This window comes from Panthera pardus, unplaced genomic scaffold (genome assembly GCF_024362965.1).
Source record: "Panthera pardus isolate Hobbes unplaced genomic scaffold, ASM2436296v1 HiC_scaffold_17, whole genome shotgun sequence".
Lineage (NCBI taxonomy): Eukaryota > Metazoa > Chordata > Mammalia > Carnivora > Felidae > Panthera > Panthera pardus.
In genome coordinates, this window is record NW_026526732.1 from 110329268 (window position 1) to 110350414 (window position 21147).

At 47.2% G+C, this 21147-nt stretch overlaps 1 protein-coding gene across 3 annotated transcripts in view; it reads right to left on the reverse strand.

Moving 5' to 3' along the window:
* The window catches only part of SCGN (secretagogin, EF-hand calcium binding protein), a 35982-nt gene extending 16851 nt beyond the window's left edge, over positions 1 to 19131 (reverse strand). The window contains exons 1-6 of one of the 3 annotated variants that reach the window (XM_019425301.2): positions 18838 to 19117; positions 17779 to 17849; positions 12928 to 13020; positions 9551 to 9640; positions 6487 to 6543; positions 5749 to 5826 (exon numbers count right to left, since the gene is read on the reverse strand). In XM_019425301.2, coding sequence (XP_019280846.2) covers positions 5749 to 5826; positions 6487 to 6543; positions 9551 to 9640; positions 12928 to 13020; positions 17779 to 17849; positions 18838 to 18919 — 471 coding nt within the window. In that variant the 5' untranslated portion in view covers positions 18920 to 19117. Of the gene's footprint in view, positions 1 to 5748; positions 5827 to 6486; positions 6544 to 9550; positions 9641 to 12927; positions 13021 to 17778; positions 17850 to 18837 lie in introns of all 3 variants that reach the window. The other 2 variants (XM_019425302.2, XM_019425300.2) reach the window with 2 other exon arrangements.
* Between the last annotated feature and the right edge of the window lie 2016 nt (positions 19132 to 21147).

The window sequence follows — 21147 nt, forward strand, 5'->3', positions numbered from 1 at the left end:
GCGAATCTTTCCTCCCGCCAGGTATTGGCAGAACCTCTCAATTAGATGTCATAATTGGATTTTGTTAATAGGTTGTTTCCTCCCTTGTCCAGAACGTTAATTAGGAGTTAGAATAAGATTAGGTCTGCAGACCTCAACTTTTCTCCTATGATCAGGTGCTCTGCCGTGACTCATTCATTGTTCGGGCTTCAGACAGCTTTCAAAGGTGCCAGCCCTCGTGTGGCTCCATTTGAATTCATTTAGCAGGTTATAAATGAAGGAAGGCATTTAATGCCAAACCTTGGAACCAAATCTGTCATGCAGGGCTGCTCCGACTGTATCCGTCGCTCAATAAAAAGCCATTACAGCGGCAGTAAGGTGATTTCACACTAGGTGGATCACTCAGGGCTAAGGTTCTAAAATCTCTTCTGAGAATATTGAATTTCTGAAAGTCAGTTCACCCACAGATCACTAGGGAAATGTAAAAAGTCTTAAAAAAAAAAAAAAACACTACAGTCCAGTTCCCAAGTCTGTTCATTGGAAAAGTGTAAGTTGCCTCTATGATTTCAGGAAGGAACATGAAATAGATTGGCCATAATCTCATTACGCTCATTCTAGTCTTCTGGTCAGAGTAGGTCTTTGGGTGAAAATTCTTACCTGGTTCCTCAACACTTACCTATCACCTCAGGGCAGAAAGAACCAGTGAGGGGCCACTCAGAGTTTAGTTTGATTGATCACGAGCCTATCTTCACGGGACAGTTTGGATCGAAAAATGAGTGCTTAACCACAGCACAACCGGAAGAACCACAAGTTTTTGGCAATGAGACAGACACAGGATAATAGCGCAGTCTTGGTCAATGGACGGTCCTCCACCCAGAGACTCACAAGTTGGGTGAGACCCCTCCGATCCTCCTCAGCTGCTGTACAGGATTCCATGCTTCCAGGGCTGAGCTCGGAGCCATCAAAAACTGCACATTGCCAGATTTTCTGCCTGCCTTGGGCTTTGTCAAACTGAAAGCCAAAGGCTGTGTGTGAAGAGAATCGCTCTGGGCGGGCAGCGTGGCCGGGCTGACGGGTGATGTGCATGGTCTCTTCAGCCAAGTGTTGGCGTTCCCAGCCACCCGCGTGTTTCCTGCAGGCCCGTTCCCCTCCCTGACAGTGGGTTGTTTGAATGAGCCGACCCTGGGGCTCTCTGCGGTCACAGGCCACTCTTCCTCCCTGGCTCCCTGCATCGGCTTATCTGCAGTCTCTTTCCCAGAGCAACTTTGTAGAACCCTTTCCTGTTCCCGTGGTCTCTCGTTAATTTGCTTCCTATTTTGTGTTTAATAAGATGTCAGCTCTTAGGATCCTTTCTGGACTTCAGGAGGAGAAAGATCCATTTTCCTAGGTAACGAATTCTGGTGCCGCTTGATAGCACGAGCTCCTGCATTATCTTATCTTTAAAAATATTAAGAGAATCCTAATCTCTTCACGTGGCTTTGTCCTCACCTTGATCGTCTCTTCCTTCAGGAATTGTCCTCGCTTCTTGATCTCTCCATAGAGTTCACTCTTCCCCTTTTGAAAGTTTTCTTTTTAATGACTTAGTATTTAAACTTCCGGACGTGGGTACTGTGGTGGAAAATACGGGCTTCGGAGGTAGATGTGGGTAGGCATTTCCACCCCGCTGCATCCCGACTGTATTTGACCTGTTAAAGTCTGTAACCCTCAGTTTCTTCATTTATAAAATGAGAGGCAAAACAGACTTATTTTATATGGTTGCTGTGAGAATCAAATGTTTGCAAAGCGCTTTGCACGGAGCTCGGCACAGAGCGGACACGCAGTTATTACAATTAAAGCACCCAGTACGCGAGTAAATGCTGGCCGTGTCGTGGTGAAAATAAAATGCCACGTGCACTCAGCTGAGACGGCATCTTGAAACAACTCAGCTTGAACTCTGTCCATCTACCTTTTCTTGTCTAGAAGACAAGAAGGTCTAGAACGGTGGCTTCATTGTAACCTACCTTATTTTTGAAAAGTCAGGAGAACCAGATCTCGAGATGGTCGATGGTCGATGGCAGTGACGTGCGCAGTGGGGATGAAAGGGAGCAGCCAGAGTGAATTTTTGCTTTTTTCCCTCCTCTACCAATTTTTCCCTCATCAGAAGACTCCAGAAGGTCAGGGACCATATCTTTCTTGGTAAGTTCTCCCTAAATGAACTCACATCTTCATTTCAACCAGTTAACCAGGTCATATTCTGACCTGGAAGAGGAGCATGAAGAAGGTGCCGGCTTTGGTGACAGAGGGGGTGCTGTGGGTCACTTTGAGACCCCACTCCTCAGCCCAGAAAAAGCATGTCAGATTCAACTTCAGGAAGTTAGGGGTGTGAACTCGGAATCCACTGGGACACATCCCTGGCCTGTCTTACTCGGATTGTCTTTTTCTATTTGCATTTCTCTTCCTCCACACCCTCCGGCTCTCACCCCCCACTCCTGCCTTCCTGCCCCTCCTACCTCTCGTCATCAGCATGGGGCTCCAGCCGCCCTGTTGGGTCTGCCCCTGGGCTCAGCACAGCCCATACCCTGCCTGGTGGGGACCCCTGTGGATGAGTCTCTGGGACGAAGGACCCCAGGGAGAGCCCTAAGGGATCAAGCCCAGTACTCCCGAGCACTCCTTCTGGCTCTGTCCTAGAGGGTCTGGTGTACAAAGAGGAAGAAATCAAAGGAGAGTTCCAGGACACCAAACATAGCTTGAGGAAGGGCGGATCTGTGCGATGGGCCATCTACGAGGCTCCCCGAGGGGGAGCATGAGCCTTACTGGAGGTGGAGGCTCTCAAGGAGGGTCCCCAGAGCAAACCTTGCTTTTGTTGTCCTCGTTTCTTCTGAGCTGGCTGTTAGGTAACGACTCCAAATTCAGTGCTGACAATGGGCACGGAGTAGCCTACCGTGTGCCAGGCCCTGCCGCCTGCCCTTGCCCTAGAGGAGTCACTGGCTAGTAAAGAACAAGTGGTGAACAAGTGATGTCCGTGCTGCCCTTGACTCCAGCTGACTCATCGGCAATCCTGTTGATTTCCCCTTCACAATGCTTCTCATCTCCTGTGCTGCCCCACCCCCTCCCAGCTGCCACCCTCTCTCACCCAGATGGCAGTGGTGGCCTCTTCACAGGTCTTCCTGATTCCCTCCTTGCCCCTCTGGTGGCTCTCCATCTCACTCATTGTCACACGTTCTCACAATGGCTAAGAAGCCCCACGGGGTCTGGCCTCCGTTAAATCTCGCCCTTGAATTCTGTGCTCCAGCCACACTCCCTGTCCTTGAAGGCCTCTGTCTCCCTGTCCTTGAAGGCCGCAGGCAGGCTACTGTCTCCCTGTCCTTGTCTCCCTGTCCCTGTCTCCCTGTCCTTGAAGGCCGCAGGCAGGCTACTGCCCCAGGGTCTCTGTGCTTTGCTGTACCCTCGGCCCTTCCTCAAGCCTCACCTTCTCGAAGGGTGAAAATTACACTCCCCAGCCCCCGATCCTAGCTACCTTGCTGGCATGGCCATCCTTCGCCCTGTTCTACTTTTTCATCTTTCCCATGACACTCGTTACCCCTGTCAGGCGATATCATTTATTATTTATTATGTTTATGGTTATTGTCAGTCTCTCCTTTGTCTGGTTCGCTCGCTGCTAGATCCCCAGTGACTCGAGGAGTGCCAGGGGCATGGCAGATATTTAGTGGATATTTGCGGCCTGGGTTAAATGGGTGACCGATGTGAAGACAATGATATGGGACCCCCAGGGGAGAGGCACCTGCATCCACTACAGAAGAAGGTTATGGAAGGTTTTCTAGGCCACGATGATGTCTCACTGAATCCTGAAGGACAAGCAAGAACCGGGAGAATAAAAGTAGGGAAGAGAATTGAGCCATGTTACGTGAGAACGTAGCCGTTTAGTATTGTAGTTGGAGGCGGAGGGCCTCGGATTCAAAGGCAATCAAAGAAATATTAGAAACATCCTGGCGATTCTAAGTGAGAGTATTTCATCTTGTAGTGCATGTTTTGGAAGTTAATAAAATCAAGGTTACAAACAACCGGTGCTGACGCTGGGTTGGATCAAGGATGGAAAGTGCTCATCTGGAAACCTAACCTGCTTGTTATTCTCAGGCAGTTACGGTGACCTCCCCCTTTCCATGGTATTTACCATGCTGGCAGGTGCTGCTGGAAATCAGGTGGGAAGAAACCTCGAGATTTCCCTGCGGCCGGGAAACTGCTTCCTGCTTCTAGATTTCCCACTTTGCTCTTTCGTGCTGAGTGCGTACTCACTCAGGATCTCGAACACCATTTGCGTGTTATTAAAAGAGGTCCAGCATACCAAGAAGCCGAATTATTTCCTTGATTGAGATCCTGGCCTGGGGTTTGATTCTGCCCTTGGCATCAGCTTCGCTTCTGCCTAGGCCATTTACAAGCCATCACGGTCCAGAGCGCCCTTCTCCTTCCCTCCTCCCCAGGGCAGGCGCCCGGGCCTGGGGGTCAGCGTCGGACAAGGTGCAGAGTGAGAGGCTGGAAACCAAGAGAGCGTAGCTTCCAGTTTAACTGGTGCCTTTGGCTGGGTAACTCAACCTCTCCCAGTCACCTGATCTTCAAAGCAAGTTTAAGAATTCAACTTGGTGGTGACGCGGTCACTTAGCCTTTCGAAGCCTCCAGCCTCAGATATACGAAATGGCATAAACAATGCTAACCCTGCAGAGACGGCATCAGAAATAATACCGTATTTATTTATACCAGAAATAATACCAAATCAGCTTGAGGCCTCCAGAGGGCAACCTAGTGGCACACATTTTACAAGAATTCACCGACACTTCTCGGTGGTACGTGCTCCCGACTGCTCACCAGGAAGCCCAGTAACGTGAATCTGTGCTGGAAGTCTTCCTGTGCGTAACAATCCTACGAGCAAGTAAGCCTTCACCAGCAATTTCTTGGCTTCTTGATTGAGAAAACGACAGCGTCCGATTGGCCCGAAGCACTTGTCTGGGGAAGGAAGAAGGTGGGGGGCGGACACGAACGGCAGGGAAGCCAGACTGTTGATTGGTGGCTGGAGAAATGCATCGTGTTAGATGAGGATGCGTTTGCCAGAGGCAGCTCTCCCATGCCATCATTTTTCACCGAAATGATCTCAGGGTCATTCTGGCCGCGGAAGCCTAATGACAACAAGGACCACAACAGCTGCCACAGTAAGAGCTAACAGGTACGGACACCTATTATGTCCCAGACGCTCTGCAAAGTGCTTCGGAGACATCGGCTCGCTCTGCCCTCACAGCAGGTAGGTACCATTAACCCCCATTTTACGGATGAACTAGTAAGATGGACAGGTTGACAGTCTCCCAAGGTCGCAGCTTATAAGTGGGAGACGCGGGACGCACGTCTCCCATCTGTCCGACTCTCAGCTGCCCTCGATCAACATGCCACGTGAATAGACTCGTGGCAAGAAGTGGCTTCCCCCGTGCCTGGGACTGATTGTCCATGTTTACCCGTTTCTGTGTGACTTCGAGTGGCTTCGAGGTTATTGGCCTGGTGCCTGGTAACCGATGTTCACTGCACTTTCCGGGTCTCCCCAGGGACAGGCGAACAGCTTTCCTCTCAAATACACGCGGTCCTGTCCTCAGAGAGAGGCTAGAACAGCTCAGCTTCAGCCGACGTTTCCCAGACTTGAGGTTTCTCTTGTACTCATTCAGTCTGCAGGTGCTCCCGGGTACCGACTCTGGGCCCCGGGGAGGCATCAGGGGGGCTGCCCTGGTGAGATCACACTGCCCAGCTACTTACCATGGTGCCGGTGTATTCGTCCAGCTTAGCCTCAGGGACGGCCTTTTTGTGGTGGAGGAAGAGGTCTCGGAGGAAGTTCTGTGACATCGAGAGAAGAGTCACATCTTATATGGGGAGCAAATAAACCACAAAGATCTCGGGACGCCTTATTTTAGGCATTGTGGGTTTTTTTTTAATTTTTAGGAGAAAACAAACTGCTTTCAGGAAGCAAATAAATCCAAGAATGGAGGGCTCTCGCTGTTTAAACGGAGCTCACAGGGGCACCGGAGTGGCTCAGTCGGGTGAGCGTCCAACTCTTGATTTTGGCTTGGGTCATGATCTCATGGTTTGTGAACTCCAGTCCCACATCAGGCTCTGTACTGACAGCAAAGCCTGCTTGGCATTCTCGGTCTCTCTCTCTCTCTCTCTCTCTCTCTCTTTTATTCCCCTTCCCCTGCTCGCTGTCTCTCAAAATAAATAAATAAAAACTTTAAAATAAAGGGAGCTCACAGAATTCAGAGGATGGCTCCAGGCATGGAAAAAGTGTCAAAAATTCCTTAATTACGTCTCTTTCCCAGAGAGAGCAATGTTATTTGCATGTCCTAAACCTTTTAAATACAAATACGTTTTTGGTTTTTTTTAAGTAACAAATTCAAATGCATGCTTCTCGGGCCCATAGGAATTAAATTCATGGTCCATACATCAAGTTCCCAGTGATGAGCAAGGCCATCTCCACCCGGCGAGGGTCCCCACACTTACCCGCAGCTCAACAGCTGATATAAAGCCACTGCTGTCAGCATCATATTTGCGCCAAATCTGAAATACACAAAAGCCGTGCGTCCATTTACTGGTCCAGTGACCGTGTAAGCAAGCACAAACCCAGAGAGGTCGTGGAGGACTGAAACCAGAGTCTGTCCCTGGTACATCTGGTGACTCAGACAATTTAGCCTGCAGCGTTATCAGGAAATTGCACACAAAGTCAACAAGAGACAAATCCTGGGGCCCAGGAGGTAGTCAAACCGAGGCACCTGCATAGAACTAAAAGCCCCAGTAGCAATAAGCTTAACAAAAGGGTGAACCCCTCCCAAATACACTGCTGCCAGAAGGCCATAAAGAAGCTTGGCTGGGTGGCCTTGGCTCTGGGTAAAGGGAATGAAACATCTCGGCTGATTCCCAGTGACAAGACAACACTTTCATTGCTTTAAGGGTAGCATTCATCCAGCCGAAGATACAGTCGCTACACTGGAAGATGGACTGAACATTCTTAGACACTGAACCGCTTTCTTTACTGCGTGGGGTGGTTTGGGCCGCTTCTGATTATTCCATGTGTGAGCGTCACAGGTTGGCAAGTTTTCTAAGTCCTATGCAGAATGGAAAAGGAGCACTAAGTTGTTGTTTCTAATCGACAAGATCTCCTGTAGATGTAGAATGGGTCAGCTGACTCACCGACTGCAGGGACCTTAATTCTCGACACCAGTCCACCAGCCCGGCCTGAGCACCCCACGGGGACAGTCGGGGTACCGAGGGGTCGCGGGAAGGTTGGGAAGCGTCATGCCTTGCGGTCCCTGATGGCAACACGTCTGCCTGAATTCAGCCAGACTTACAAAATCAACTCGCTAAATGTAAATTATATTCTGACTTTACCAAATATACCAAAACGGAGAATGAGAATTTCAAATCATGAACAACACCGTTTTACATGCTTTCTTTCCCGTGTTATTCCATCTACTTTTATAATTTTACTACAACTGAGCCATTGGAGGGCTAAAGATTTTTTTGTGATCACGTGCATGCCTGTCTTTAAAGAATGAAAGCAAAACGAGGAGATTTCTGGGCAAACAAAACAGAGTTTTTGCCAACAGACTTTGCATGAAGGATATACTCCAGGAAGGAGGAACACAAAGAAGGAGAATCTGAGTCACAGACAGGAATGGTGCACAAAGACGCTGGGAAACAAATCTTCACTGCGTCACGTTTGTAAGAATTAAGGAAAGCAAGACGGAACTGATACCCTGGGCAGTCATGGCACAGGAGCTCCGAGCAGTGTGTCAGGGTTAAAGGGTTTTCAGGTCTTGGGGCTCAGGGAGAACACAAATGCATTAACTTAGAATTTTTAAAAATATATAGGATACTAATAGCTTATAACAAACTTAATTAAAATAATCAAGAGTTGGGGCGCCTGGGTGGCTCAGTCAGTTAAGCATCCGACTTCGGCTCAGGTCATGATCCCGTGGTTCGTGGGTTCGAGCCCCGCGTCGGGCTCTGTGCCGACAGCTCGGAACCTGGAGCCTGCTTCCAATTCTGCATCTCTCCATCTCTTGGCCCCTCCCCTGCTCGTGCTCTGTGTCTCTGTGTCTCTCAATAAATAAACGTTAAAAAAAATTAAAAAATAATAATCAAGAGTCTGAAGTGATATCTATATCCATATCTCTATCTATCTATTTTTTTAATTAGGTAGAGGAAGGAAAACTTCTTTGTTAGAAGCAGTTGACAAGCTAGGAGGGGGGAGGCAGATGGTAAAAGAAAAACTAAAAGAGGACAGTGCTGTTGTGCTATTTCCTTTTTCCCATTCCTTGACATTGTTCGGTACAACGCACGCCCTAACATTTTAATACTGTTTTTCTGATTATAAGAGTAAATCAGATTCACTGTACAAACTTAACGAACTACAAGAAGAAGACAAGTATAATCTCCGAAACTACTTACCCCAGAGATGGTCCCTTAGGATTTTTGTGTGTTTCCTTTCCATCATATTTCTATGATACACCTGACAAGACTAACTTGGAGGCCGTATACTTGGGCCATCTATTGATTATTTTCATTTAAAATGTTCTTTGAAGCACTTTTAAGCACAATTAAAATTTCGAAAATGCCACTTAAAATAATTTGTAAATAATTATGATTCTGTGCACAACTGGAAAATATAAAAGTGCAAAGAACATGAAAATCATTTGAAATCTTAATTGCTTAAGAGCAATCAGTATCTATATTGTGTGTATTTCCCTATGGTCTAATTTACGTATGTGTTAGGATGAACGATTTTTAAAATAATGTTAAGATCATAATGCATGTACGATTTTGGTCCTTAACGTTATAATACATTTCCTCCGAATATGAACATTTCTGATTATACCCTTCAGATAGATGCTTGGAGCAGTAGAAGTTTATTAAGTCAGAGGGTAAAGATATTTTTAACTTTGGGTAATGACATTTTAAAGGATCCAGGGGCGCCCGGGTGACTCAGTCGGTTAAGCATCCAGCTCTTGGTTTTGGCTCATGATTTCACAGTTCATGAGTTCGAATCCCACATCGGGCTCTCTGCTGTCGGCACCGAGCCTGCTTTGGATCTTCTGTCCTCCTCTTTCACAGTATTATACCTTCAAAACTAGGATTAATTGCCAACATTTGAAAACAAGTAGTTTCACACAGAGTCTACATGGCCAGAGGGCATTCGTATAAGGCAGCCATTCTCTGGAGCTGCCCGGGGGAGGCGCCTGATCTCTGGGCTCCCCGGTCCCCAGCAAACCCCCGTTACCTTCCTCTGTGTGCACCTGCCTGGATGTTGTCTAGGCCTCCCCTAGCCCAGGCTGAAGGACTTTGTCTGCTCGGGAGCAGTCTGGTTCCCACGGAGCACACGGGGGCACACGGGGACTTGGGGCCAAAGCTGTGGCTTGTCACCAAGGGCTTCTTTTGCTCGATCTTGTCCTCCATGGGCAGCTCTCCCTTGGGGACTGGGGAGACGTGGTGGCCACCACAGTAGGTGGCTGGGGCCCTGGTCTCTTCTCAACCCTCATCAACCATAGAGATACAGTCAAACGCTTACCTGCATAAACTCCACGCTGCTGTCCAAGGGGGTTTCCTGACGAAAGAGCAGAAGGAAGTTTTCATCCTCAGACAAGAACATAGTGGCAAGCTACAGAAATGGAGAGACATAGCAGTCGGTGACACTGGCCAGTGCCCCCTGGGAAAAAGCCACGGTGGGCCCTGTTATAGGGCAGAAGGGCTTGGGTTCCTCAAGAGTGAGAGCTCAGATTGCAGTTCTGTGCCCTGGATTGCCATGTTTGATTCACTGATTCTTTCAAACAGTATTGCACCCGTACTGGGAATGAAACACTGTGGGTATCTGCCTTCTGCAAGCTTCCGATCCAGGATAATAATCCTAATTTTAATAATAAATTTGTCAGTGTTTACTATGTCCCAGGCACTATCTTACGACTCTCTCGTATTAAAATAATTTCACTCTGTAATAGAAAAGAAAATTAAACTAGCAAATAATTCTCATGCGTGCCATGAATTATTCTAAATTCTTACGTCTGCTTATTCACTGAAACCTAACAACGACCTATAGAGTAGACAACACACCATTATTATTTGTTAGCTAAAGCAACTGGAACTTGCCTTAGCTATGTGGTGACTAAGCAGTGGCACCAGGACTATGGCCATACTTTTAACCTTTCTGCTGTGCGGGCGAGATGCTACATATACGTTCACTTCTGGGCCACAGTTACAGGCAGGAGTGTGGAGAGTTGGCTAATTTATTCTTTTATGTTACTAGTTTATTAGTGTCTCTATGATGTTGCAATACTTGGACCACGATGGTAAATTCGGTCATCCAACTTTGCATTTGGGCTCCAGCTCTACTGACTTACGTCACGTCTCCCACGAGGAGAGGTGACATGTTCGTCTCCTGTGTGATTGTTACTCTTAACATCAGCACGTAGGCATGTTCGGCTGGCCTCGTCTGTCACCCGCGGTCTAGCAGTGTTATTGTCTTCTCTCTGAGCTGTCCGCCGTAAACAATGGCCATTCCTCCCATCACCGGGCGCTTCTCTCAGCATCTGGTGCACTGCCAGAGAGTGAGCCCAGACGGATGCTGTTGGTGGCTGTAGGCGTGATGGGCCCACACTCCTGCGCACATTCTCTAGTTGGATGAAGGCCTGCTCGTGGACACGGTGTGGGCATAATAACGATCGGATTCTGAATATCCTATGTTGAGTAGCTCGTCCATGGCAGGCACTGGAAAATGTGCTTTTCATTTAGTATCTCATTAAATTCTCACACCAGTCCTTCTGGGGGGCATAAATGCCCCCTTACTATGGGAGCGGGACAGCGCCGTGTGCCAGTGATAACAGACCCTGATTCCTTCTCCATCGCTCGCCTGTTATTTGCTATGGCACAATTTAATTGATATCTCTGTGCCTCAATTTCTTCATTTGTAAAATGGGATAATAATGTTTTCATGCTAGTGTTTATGTCAAGACTGAAAGTAAAACGAGGCACCATTAATAAGCTGTTCAGTAAAATTCCTGGTACATATGAAACATTCAATACATGGTAACTGCCGTGTTGATGAAGATGATAAAACGGAGGCGCAGGGAGCAGTGAATTGGCCAAGGTCTCACATTCACGGTGTGGACCTGGCCCTTTCCCTGCCCCACCCCTCGGGCCCCCGGCCGAGGCTCCAAGGTCAACTGGATATGGCAACTGGTCTTTAGGACTGAGTTCTTTTTCACACGGGGTACCATAGGCCAAGGAACCGAATTAAAATGTAATTCGCTGGTCCTCAGTCTCTAGAACCCAGTCTGTCTTTAGCTTTGACTGGAGGGCACAGAGGAGCCCTGGACAAATCCGGTGTACAGATCATCTCCCCAAACCTGGCTGCGGCTCGGTTGGGACTTCTTCCCCATCTTAACTGTGCCAGAATACCTAACATGTACCAGGTGCTCTGATTTCTATGTCTCACCACCTGTGACTGGAGTCAGTGACGTAGTCAGGGGTACGGCACAAGGTCGGGGAGACACTGTTTCTCCTTAAGCTCACAGACGGCAGGTTAGGGACCTCGGACCGATGAACTGGGTACCATCGGCTTGTCTACAAACAGCCCCTCAGTTATGTCATTTGCAGGACTCCATGACTAAATGGTTGGCGTAAGCTATTCCCAAGTTCCCAAGTGCTTCGAGAAGGCCTGCCTGTTGTTAGCAGGGGTTAACCGTGTTTCATTTATTCATTGTTAAGTCAGTACATATTTGTTGAGCACCACGAATGTTACCCTCTGTTCTGTGGGCTGGGGAATGCAACAGTGGACATGTAGTCACGAATACTCCGGTATTTCTAGCGTGAGGCCTGCACTTCCTTCTTTGACGGATACGCAGGTACGTTTCCATCCATTATACTACAAATGCTCGTTATGTATATAATTTTGCCTTGGAGGGAAAATTTTGGAAACGACTACGTTCATACGTCTGGATTTAGTTTATTGCTTTTCTGAAAAGGCTGCATCCTGGTGAACACATCTACTTTTTATAAGGAGGCGTTGTCTTGCCCTATTATCATAACCTTCTGAAGCAAAACAGTCCTGTTTTCATGAATAATACTGTCTGTCCAAGTATGGCGACATCGAGACTCGCTCTACAGGTTTCCGGTAATCTGTGTCGCAGGCAATTTTGACTATAAAATAAATACCTTAGTTTTAAGTAGCTCATTTTTAGGTACAGACTGATAACTATATAGCATGAACCCATCGAGTGATATCTTTAAGTGGGGTTACACTTAAACCAGTGCCACTAATTGGCCACGTAATGCACATGAAATAGGGGTAATGTCCCACTCCTATCTCCTTGCACTATTGTGGGGGACAAGGTATCAACATATGTGTGGAAATCCTTTCTAAACTCTAAACCTTTTTGTAACTGGAAGGAAAAACAATGAGGTTAAAGAGACACTGAGGTTAAAGAGACACTACCCGAGGCACTGCGTGCTTAACACCTTGCTTTTGTAGACTCAGTAAATGTGGGCTAAACTGCAGACAGCTGCTGTCTGTTTTGTTTTTAACGATCTTCAGGGATAGATCTTTCCAGCCTCCGCTGGCCGATACGGAAGTTTAAACTCATTTATTGTCGCTAAAGTTTTCCTTATACCAAGGTTGAATTTGAACAGCGCATTGCAAAGAGACAAATATTGGATCAGCTAACTGAAAGGCCTCCAGCATATCAATTCCCCAGTTATCAAGTAAGCATAAATATTGATTGACCTAACTAAAACGATGGAACTATTTGTTGCTAAGCGGATGAGAAAGGAGAGGTGATTACTTCAAAATACCGTGTAGGCCACCTGCCTTGTAGAGAGTTCTGATTTCCCAACCAGATGTAAGATTTGCATTATCTTTCAGAGAAAATATAGCTCTAAAAAGGCTAACAGTACCTGTTTCATTTGTACGCGACCAGCTCTAGAGACGTCCTGGGGAGCCATAATTCGCTGTTTCAGTCTCCACACATTTTCTTCTACCACCGCCGCCTATAATAGGCCAGACAGAACCACATTAAAGCCACTGGGATTCCAAAAACGTAGCTGGGGTATCAAATATTCAGAGCAGATAGCCTGATAATCATGTTACTCTAACCTGGGAAGCAGGTCACTTAGCCATTTAGAGCAAGCCTACCGTGTTGAACAGGGGGAAGAGTGCCAGAGATTTCTTGAGCAAACCATCACTGATCGGCACCCTGACCAGGTGAAACCTACAGCAGGTGAATTCCTAAAACATGAATGAAGGGACGCTGAGAGACTAGAGTGTTAAAGTATGGTTTTGAACATCATTATATGTTTTGTTGTGACAAAAGACTGTATAATAACATACTTTCTTTCCCAAGAACTTTCTTCCCAAGAACTCAGAGATTTTGTTCTATTTTTTTTCTATTCTTTTTTCTTTTTTTGAGTAAGAGAGAGACCACACATGAATAGTAGGGGAGGGGCAGAGAGAGAGGGAGAGAGAGAATCCCAAGCAGACTGCATGCCCTCAGTGCAGAGTTGAGGCGGGGCTTGATCTCACAAACCATGAGATCATGACCCGAGCTGAGATCAAGAGTCAGAAGCCCAACTGAGCCACCCAGGTGCCCCAATTTTGTTCTGTTTCTTTTTTAAAGGTATTTTTTAAAGTTTATTTATTTATTTTGAGAAAGAGAGTGCATGCACGTGTGTGAGTGGGGGAGGGGCAGAGAGAGAGAATCCCAAGCAGGCTCTGTGCTGTCAGCGCAGAGCCCGATGTGGGGCTTGATCTCACGAACCATGAGATCATCACCTAAGACAAAATCAAACGTTAGACATTTAACCAGCGGAGCTACCCACGCACCCCTATTCTATTTCTAAGTGAAAAGCCTGGCCCTTCTAGGTTGCCAGTTTGACATAGCTCATTCCCTTCCTCTTCTCCTTGGATTTGTTGAGGAAAAGGTCATTAGAAGGGAGGAAAGGTAATAAAGTGTTGAATACCAAAGATGCCACATCTCCTTTCACGTACAACTTTTTCTACACACTAACTTGTTCCTCATCGGTGGACTGCAGGATTGGTACAAAGAAATATGACATATATAATCAACAATGGAGAACGAATTCTGATGCGGGAGTTGAGAAGCAGAACCACTCCCCAGCAGTGCCCGATTCCAAGACTGCAGACTCCATCAGCCGTGCTAAATTCATTTTCCTCAGTGCTGTCCCTAATACTCTCCCTGCCAGTCAACCCCCTCGTCAGTGGGTCCACTACCTATAGAGGGATCGGCATCTCTAGTCTTGGCACCTTGGATCGTGTGCGTGTGAGTTTGTGTGTGTGGGTCGTGTACGTGCAATCACACAGAAAAGAAACTGATGATCACTCAACAAGGTGGGTCTTCACTCTGGGTTTCAGGTGACTTTCTAGATTAAGAGATCTGTAGGATGGCAGTGATTTCTGTAGCTCTCAAATACAGTATCTGCGGAATGAATAAATGATTCTTTATGATGGACTGGTCCTTCCCAAAGGAAGTTAACTAACATGGGCCATGTTGGTGGAAAATTAAATTTCAAAATAAACAAATGTGAAGCCAAAGAAGCTGTAGCCAGATTCTCTGTGCTGCCTTTAGTTTGAAGCCACAGAACCTTGACTTCTGTCCTTCCAGACCTCCCACCCCAGAGCCCATGCCTAGTCGTTGGACCCAACACACCAGGACCTAGGGACTGCTTCCATTCCCCATCAGCACCCCCTGCCCTCCTTCTGTGAGACTCCGGGCCCCCGCAGGGTACTCGTCATCCCTGAAGCATTGAGGGAGACCCGGGATGTGCCACAGTCTGGACGGGAAGGATGTGCACACGGCCCCAGACAATGATGTTCTGCAGGGCACTGGCTGTATCCAGACCTAGTTCAGAGGCCGGTTCTGCGCATGTGAAGAGAAAAGGCAGAGAGCTGAGGGCAGGGGTGAGTAACAGAAACAGCGGCAAAAACGGCTGATGGTCCCATTAAGTCTGTCCCCTCAGAGGCTCTGAGAACCAGGTAATTACACACAGGCTGCCCGCTCTCCAAGGTTGACTACCAGGCACCTTACTGTCAGAAACCTTAAGATTCCTCTTTCCGCGATCTCTGTGCCCTGCTAATGAGGGAAGAAAATAGAGCTATTCAGGCCTTCGAAGAACCGCTTGCACCCCTAAACCCCAGGCCAAGGGGCTGCCCAATGGTGGAATCTTCCCTGCGGCTGGTTCCATAGGCACTGGGGCATCACTGATGAAAAGTAAGGGTCACAAGTGGTGATTGTTGCTCAGTTTAAAGGGCTTCCACTTGGGAAGTCCTGTCCTCTTCTTAAAGACATGTGTAGGGGCTGCTCATTTCTCAGCAGGGAAAAACACCCCAGAATTAGGAATAGTTTCCTTAATCACAGTTGTCCAGGTAGCGTGGAGGGTGCAGCGCAGGCCTCTATAACCCTACGCCCCAGGGTAACGCCTCAGCATTTTGAAACAGGATAATGGCCGGCGACGACATCTGGATAACAGCTGGCACCAAAGGCCCCTCCCCAGCCAAGTGCTGAGAAGAGGTGGCCGGGGCCACTGCCAGAGCCTGATGCTACTAGAACCCTCCTTCTGACGGGCAGTTGCTGTTCCTGGAGGGACAGAGGCTAGAAGAGATACAAACCGACTTGGGGTGATTTAAAACTACGAGATCTTAGGCAGACCCCGAATGTACCTAAATGCCTAGGGGGTGGAACTTGGGGTCTACATCTTAACAAATACAGAGAATTCTGAAGCGTGCCCCAGTTTTACCTCCACTACCCTAAGGATTCCGCAGCCTTCCAACCCCTTTGCCTCCGGCCTCAGGAAGGCCTACACTGAGCACAGGGGCACAGGACGCTGGTGACTCATTTGTCTCCTTTTCTGGGGGGACTGGACCTGCCCCGGTGTGAGAGGCTGAGTCCACAGGCTGGCTCTGAGGGAGGGTGAGGAAAGAACCGCCCCTCTGCTGTGTCACTAGAGGCAACAGTGCCTCCGACATTAGCCAAAGCCCCAGAAGGAGATGGCTCATGGGATGGCTTGTGGTGCCCTTGGCTTAGGGCAGACCTTGTGCTTTGTAGCCCCACCCCGACCTCATGACTGAAAAGAGGACACTTCCAGTTTCAGCCCTGACAGCAACTTTTCTCCCCCTGTCCTATCAACCACTAAAGCAAGGAGCTTCTGAAAAGGTGGGAAGTTCCAAGTCTCTGGGAATTTGGGTTTTTTGACCGTCCAGTGTATTCTAAGATGTTGAAAGGCTCTGCCTTCATCTATTTGTTTTCCTCGAATACTCCTGTCATGCGTGACGCAACAGCACCTGACTCATAGGCTCTGGGATGCCATGAGCCTTCGCATTTACAGCAGTAAGTAGGAGCAAGGCAGACACAGAGAGAGAGACCGAGAGAGGGAGACAGAGTGAGGTAAGGGAAGGAAGGAGAAGAAAAGAGAAGAGAAACTGATAGAAGACAAGAAATGAGAGGCAAAAAAGATGAGACCGCTAAGAAAGGGAAAGGAAAAGAAAGGGAGAGGAGTGACAAGAGAGCTTTGAGAAACAGACTGGAGGTAGAAGGGAAACAAGGAGGCAGGAGAGACAGTGAGACATGGAGAGACATGTAGGACATAGAGAAGAGAGACAGGTCAGAGAGAAAGTCAAGAGATGATGGAAGACGGGGGCCAGGTATCAGAATAAGAAACAGAAATGGGCAGAAAAATGAGACAGATGCACACAAAAAGAAAGGATAGGAGAGGCAGAGAGAAGTCCATATATTCAAAGAGACAGAGACAAGGTCTGTGTGGCTGTCGGAGGCAGATGGCAGCCTCTTTTGTTCTGAGCTGCTGCCCACTGCCCCCCCCCCAACCCCTACGCACCCTCCTCCCCAAGCCCTTCTTGATGTACAGGGAGTCTGTTCCCCTCATTGGGCTCCTCCATGAAAGCGCAAGGCACTTTATTCTTCCGTCTAAACAGTTATATCTGAGCATAAGTGAGCTTCACAATTCATTTTAAATGCTCCTGTCTCCAGAGCTATTCCTCTTACCTGGCATCTCCTGATGGAGTTTTACTGGGCTCTCCCCCACCTAGGCTGGTGTGGCTCGGTGTGAGTTTTTCCTCTGCTTTAGTAGAGGGATCTTTAAAAGTTAATCTCCATCTCTCAAGGCCAGATTTACCATCAGGGTAAATGATGGACTCGATAGATTTGTTTACATTTATTATACCTGGGCTCTGGGCATATTGATTATTTTCTGGTTGGTTATTCCCTAAGAAATCTATACCTATATGAAAAGATTTTTCTATAAGAAAAATCATTTCTGTTAAAATGAACAAGGGAAAGTGATTTTAAGTGGTTGTTTGCAGTTTGCTATCAAAGGAGTATCAAATGCACTAAACACACAGAACCTCAAAGCTCTTAACCTCTCTTCCACCTTTTTGAACAAAGTGAGCTGCCTTATCTCCAAGTTGAAATCCATTAGCAGAGACATAACCAAGGAAACGTTCAAAACAGAGGTGTTCGAATTTATAGTTAAGGTCTCTGAGCGGATGACAGATGTTACACTGAAAGTCAGTGACCAGCACACCCAATGCTCCAGTTGTACCTTTTATAAAACCTGCCTCAATTCCTCCATGTTGCTAGGAGATGGAGAAAATCACACGCAGGCAAAGAAGAAAAGAGGTCAGATGGGATTAATGGGCTCAAATCGACATAAGACTTGGATGCTCCTTGCATGTTGCGAAAGGCACATAAATTAATGCTTAGTGGCACAAGTACTTACATCAGTACCCAGTGTCGTCAAGACGTGGTGAAAGAAAGCATCAAGCTCCTTCTCTTCTATGTATCCTTTCTCTAAATGCAACAAGAGATGCACAAATGGTGGTCACTTCCACAAAATACCACATGACATTTAGGATTTACCTAAATTGTCTTTAATCTCACACTCTGTAAAATCCCCATGGATACGTTCTTCACTGTTCCAACAACTAAGTGCCAATATCTGACGTCTAGAAGTCATGGATTTGAAAAGTAAACGCACATTCAGGAGCTAATGCTCTGTGCTGGGTTTGTAGGAACATTTCGAAAAGGAGAGCTATTAAATACATACATTTGAATCCACAGATAAACATGAGTTTTAGAAGAAAAGTCCAACCCAAGGATTTGGAAGCTTGGAAAAGTTTAACAGATGTAATTATCAAATCTTAGTTTGCAGAGTCAAAACACATGTTAGGCATTTTCTTTAGGGTTGTTTGAATTATTAATAAAGATAAATCACACATTTAAGAGTTCCATTTTCTTTTCAGGTAGTTCTCTTGCGGGGTGGGTGTGGGTAGTGTCTTTTTGGAAGTTGGTAAAATTCATCCTCCCTTTGAAGAGCACAATAAGGGAGGGCGGACTTCAGATAGCTGCATGTCAGTCTCAAGCCTCAAATACATGTAATGATCTTTGTCATTATATATGACATATCATTTTAGATATACACACACAGAGACTGAGAAGGGGGGCAAACCTGAACTTCAGACACACACACACACACACACACACACACACACACACAGATTGGGAAGGGGACCGAGTCCCTCCCTCCACCCTGAACTTCACACACACACACACACACACACACACACACACACACAGATTGGGAAGGGGCCGAGTCCAGAATTTACACAGACATCCAGATCTGTAATTCCAGTATACCTAACATCTGTGAGGCTTGAACAATGCTGGAAGACAACTTCCCCTGCGAGGAAAAATGTGTGGGAAGGGGAAACTCTGGGTCCTTTCAGAGGGGCTGGAGCCACGTCTACACCTGCGTGTGCAGATGGCTTGTTCGACTCACCATCTCCGTCAAAGCGCTGCCAGACCTGCCAGAAGCCCGCGGCATCCAAGCGTCCCTGAAGCTGTTCGCGGGCGCTGTCCATGGTGCTGACGCGAGGCTTGGGCACCTGCCGCCGAGGAACACCGGGTGATAGCCGCTCCTTCCTGACTCCCGCGCCTGAGCGGGTGCTCTCCGGTTTGCTTTGAATACCTGTCTTCCGGGCGGTTGCGAGGGCGGCTGGCGACGAGGCCGGTGGCGCCTTCGTGTCGCTACAGTCCCTAAGCCCCGACTGTGGAGCCCGCCCCACTGCTGGCGCGTTGGTCCCCGCCCCGCCCCGCGCGTAGTTCCATGCACCCTAAGAGGGCCCTTGTCTGCCTCCCCTGGGGGACAGGAGAGAAGGGCGCTGTCCTGGGGCGTGCACGGCTAACTGCCTTTGCCTTTAACTTATTTGCCAAACTCAGAGAAAACAATCCCCGTACATTTGACTTAGCATCCAAACTTGTGCCTTGAAGGGTTTTCTAGAGAGAGCTCCCAAAATTAGTGTTGGAAGAGGTGTCTGTGTTAAGACTCTTTGGACCTGGTAACTTAGGAACATAGTGTGTGGGGAGGGTGGGGATGAGGTGCAGAGGGGTGATGGTAGGAAATTACCAGCAAGCAAGGAGACTGACAGCAATGATTGATGCCGGAGCGTTTAGGGCACGCTCATTGTTGTGCTAGAATGCACTATAAGGACTTGCTACTAAACGGAGATTCTGCAAGGAACCATGGTTTGAAGCAGGATATGAGGATGTTGGGGAAGTCTAAACCATGCCGTGCTCTGCCGGGAAAGAGAGTCAGGGAAGGCACGGTGGCCATCTGTAGAGGTTTTAGGTAGAAGACTTAGATGATTATGTTCGGCTCCTACGTCTCTCAGTAAAACCAAATGACAAATCATTTGGAGGAACACAGAGCTCTAAGGATCAGAACTGTTCAAAACCTGACTGGTTGCTTTGTGACGTAGTGAACTGACGGGCGCTGATGGCTTCCGACCACGGGCTTTGAACCATTTGTTGAGGAAAGGAGCTCAGGTATTAAAAGAGTTAGACAAGAGTTATGACAACTCACCCTGATATTAGCACTCGAGTTCAGTTTTTAAAAGCACATATATGTAAGCCATCTAAACTACAGTAGGAAAAAGAACATGATGCTCCTGGATGGATAGTACTGAGTTAGGATTCCACCTCCATCATTTGTTGGCTTTGTGACCTGGGCTGTTACTTTTCATCTCTCTGAGACGCTGTTTGTTCCTCTATAAAATGAGGATTATAATATCTGCTTTGGGGTGTTGCTGTGAGGGTCAGAGTCGCTCATAGGAATATACAATATATTATAACTGCTATGGTCTTATTAGAGACGAAGAGGTGACTATCTTATTTTTTTTTTAATGGTTGGGGGAGACACCTGGGTGGCTCAGTTGATTGGTTAAATGTCCGGCTCTTGGTTTTGGCTCAGGTCATGATCTCACGGTTCATGGGTTCAAGCCCCAAGTTGGCCTCTGTGCTGACAGTGCAAAGCCTGCTTGGAATTCTTTCTTTCTCTGCCCCTCCCCTGTTCTCTCTCTCTCTCTCTCTCTCTCTCTCTCTCAAAATAAATAAACTTTAAAAAATAAAGAAAGAAAATGGTGTGGAGAAAAAGGAAAATAAGAAACTGTCACAGCCAAGAGGAGCCTAAGAAGAGATCATAATTAACCACAATATTGTATCCTGGATACGATCCTGGGACAGAAAAAAAAAGGACGTTAAGCAAAAACTAAGAAAATTTGAACAAATATGGATGTTAGTTAATAATAATGAAAAAAATAGTTTAGAAGCAAACACTCTGGGTTTAGGGTCCAGCTTTGCCTCTTACTAGCTGTGACATTGGGCAAGTTACCCAAAAGAAACCTCACTTTCTTTGCTTGTAAAATGAGGATAGTTGAAGCATTTGCCTTGTTGTCCTAAAGGTAAAATGAAAAAAATGAATACATATAAATATCTTACCACAGTAAACACTCAATGCAGTTAGATACTAAAATGACAAAACCCCATACATACACATTTAGATGATGCTGAAATAAATGTCAGGATTTTTAGTAATGTGGCTTAGGTGAAAAGAGGAAGAGCAATATCATCACTCCTGGGGAAAGTGTTGGGCACAAATATCGGAGAACGTAGCAGGAAGAGACGGCAGGGGCTCAGTAGTTATCATCAGTGGTCCTGGGTAGTTATGGATACAGTGTCCAGACACCTGGGTGGCTCACTCGGTGAAGCATCCGACTTCAGCTCAGGTCATGATCTCACAGTTCATGAGTTC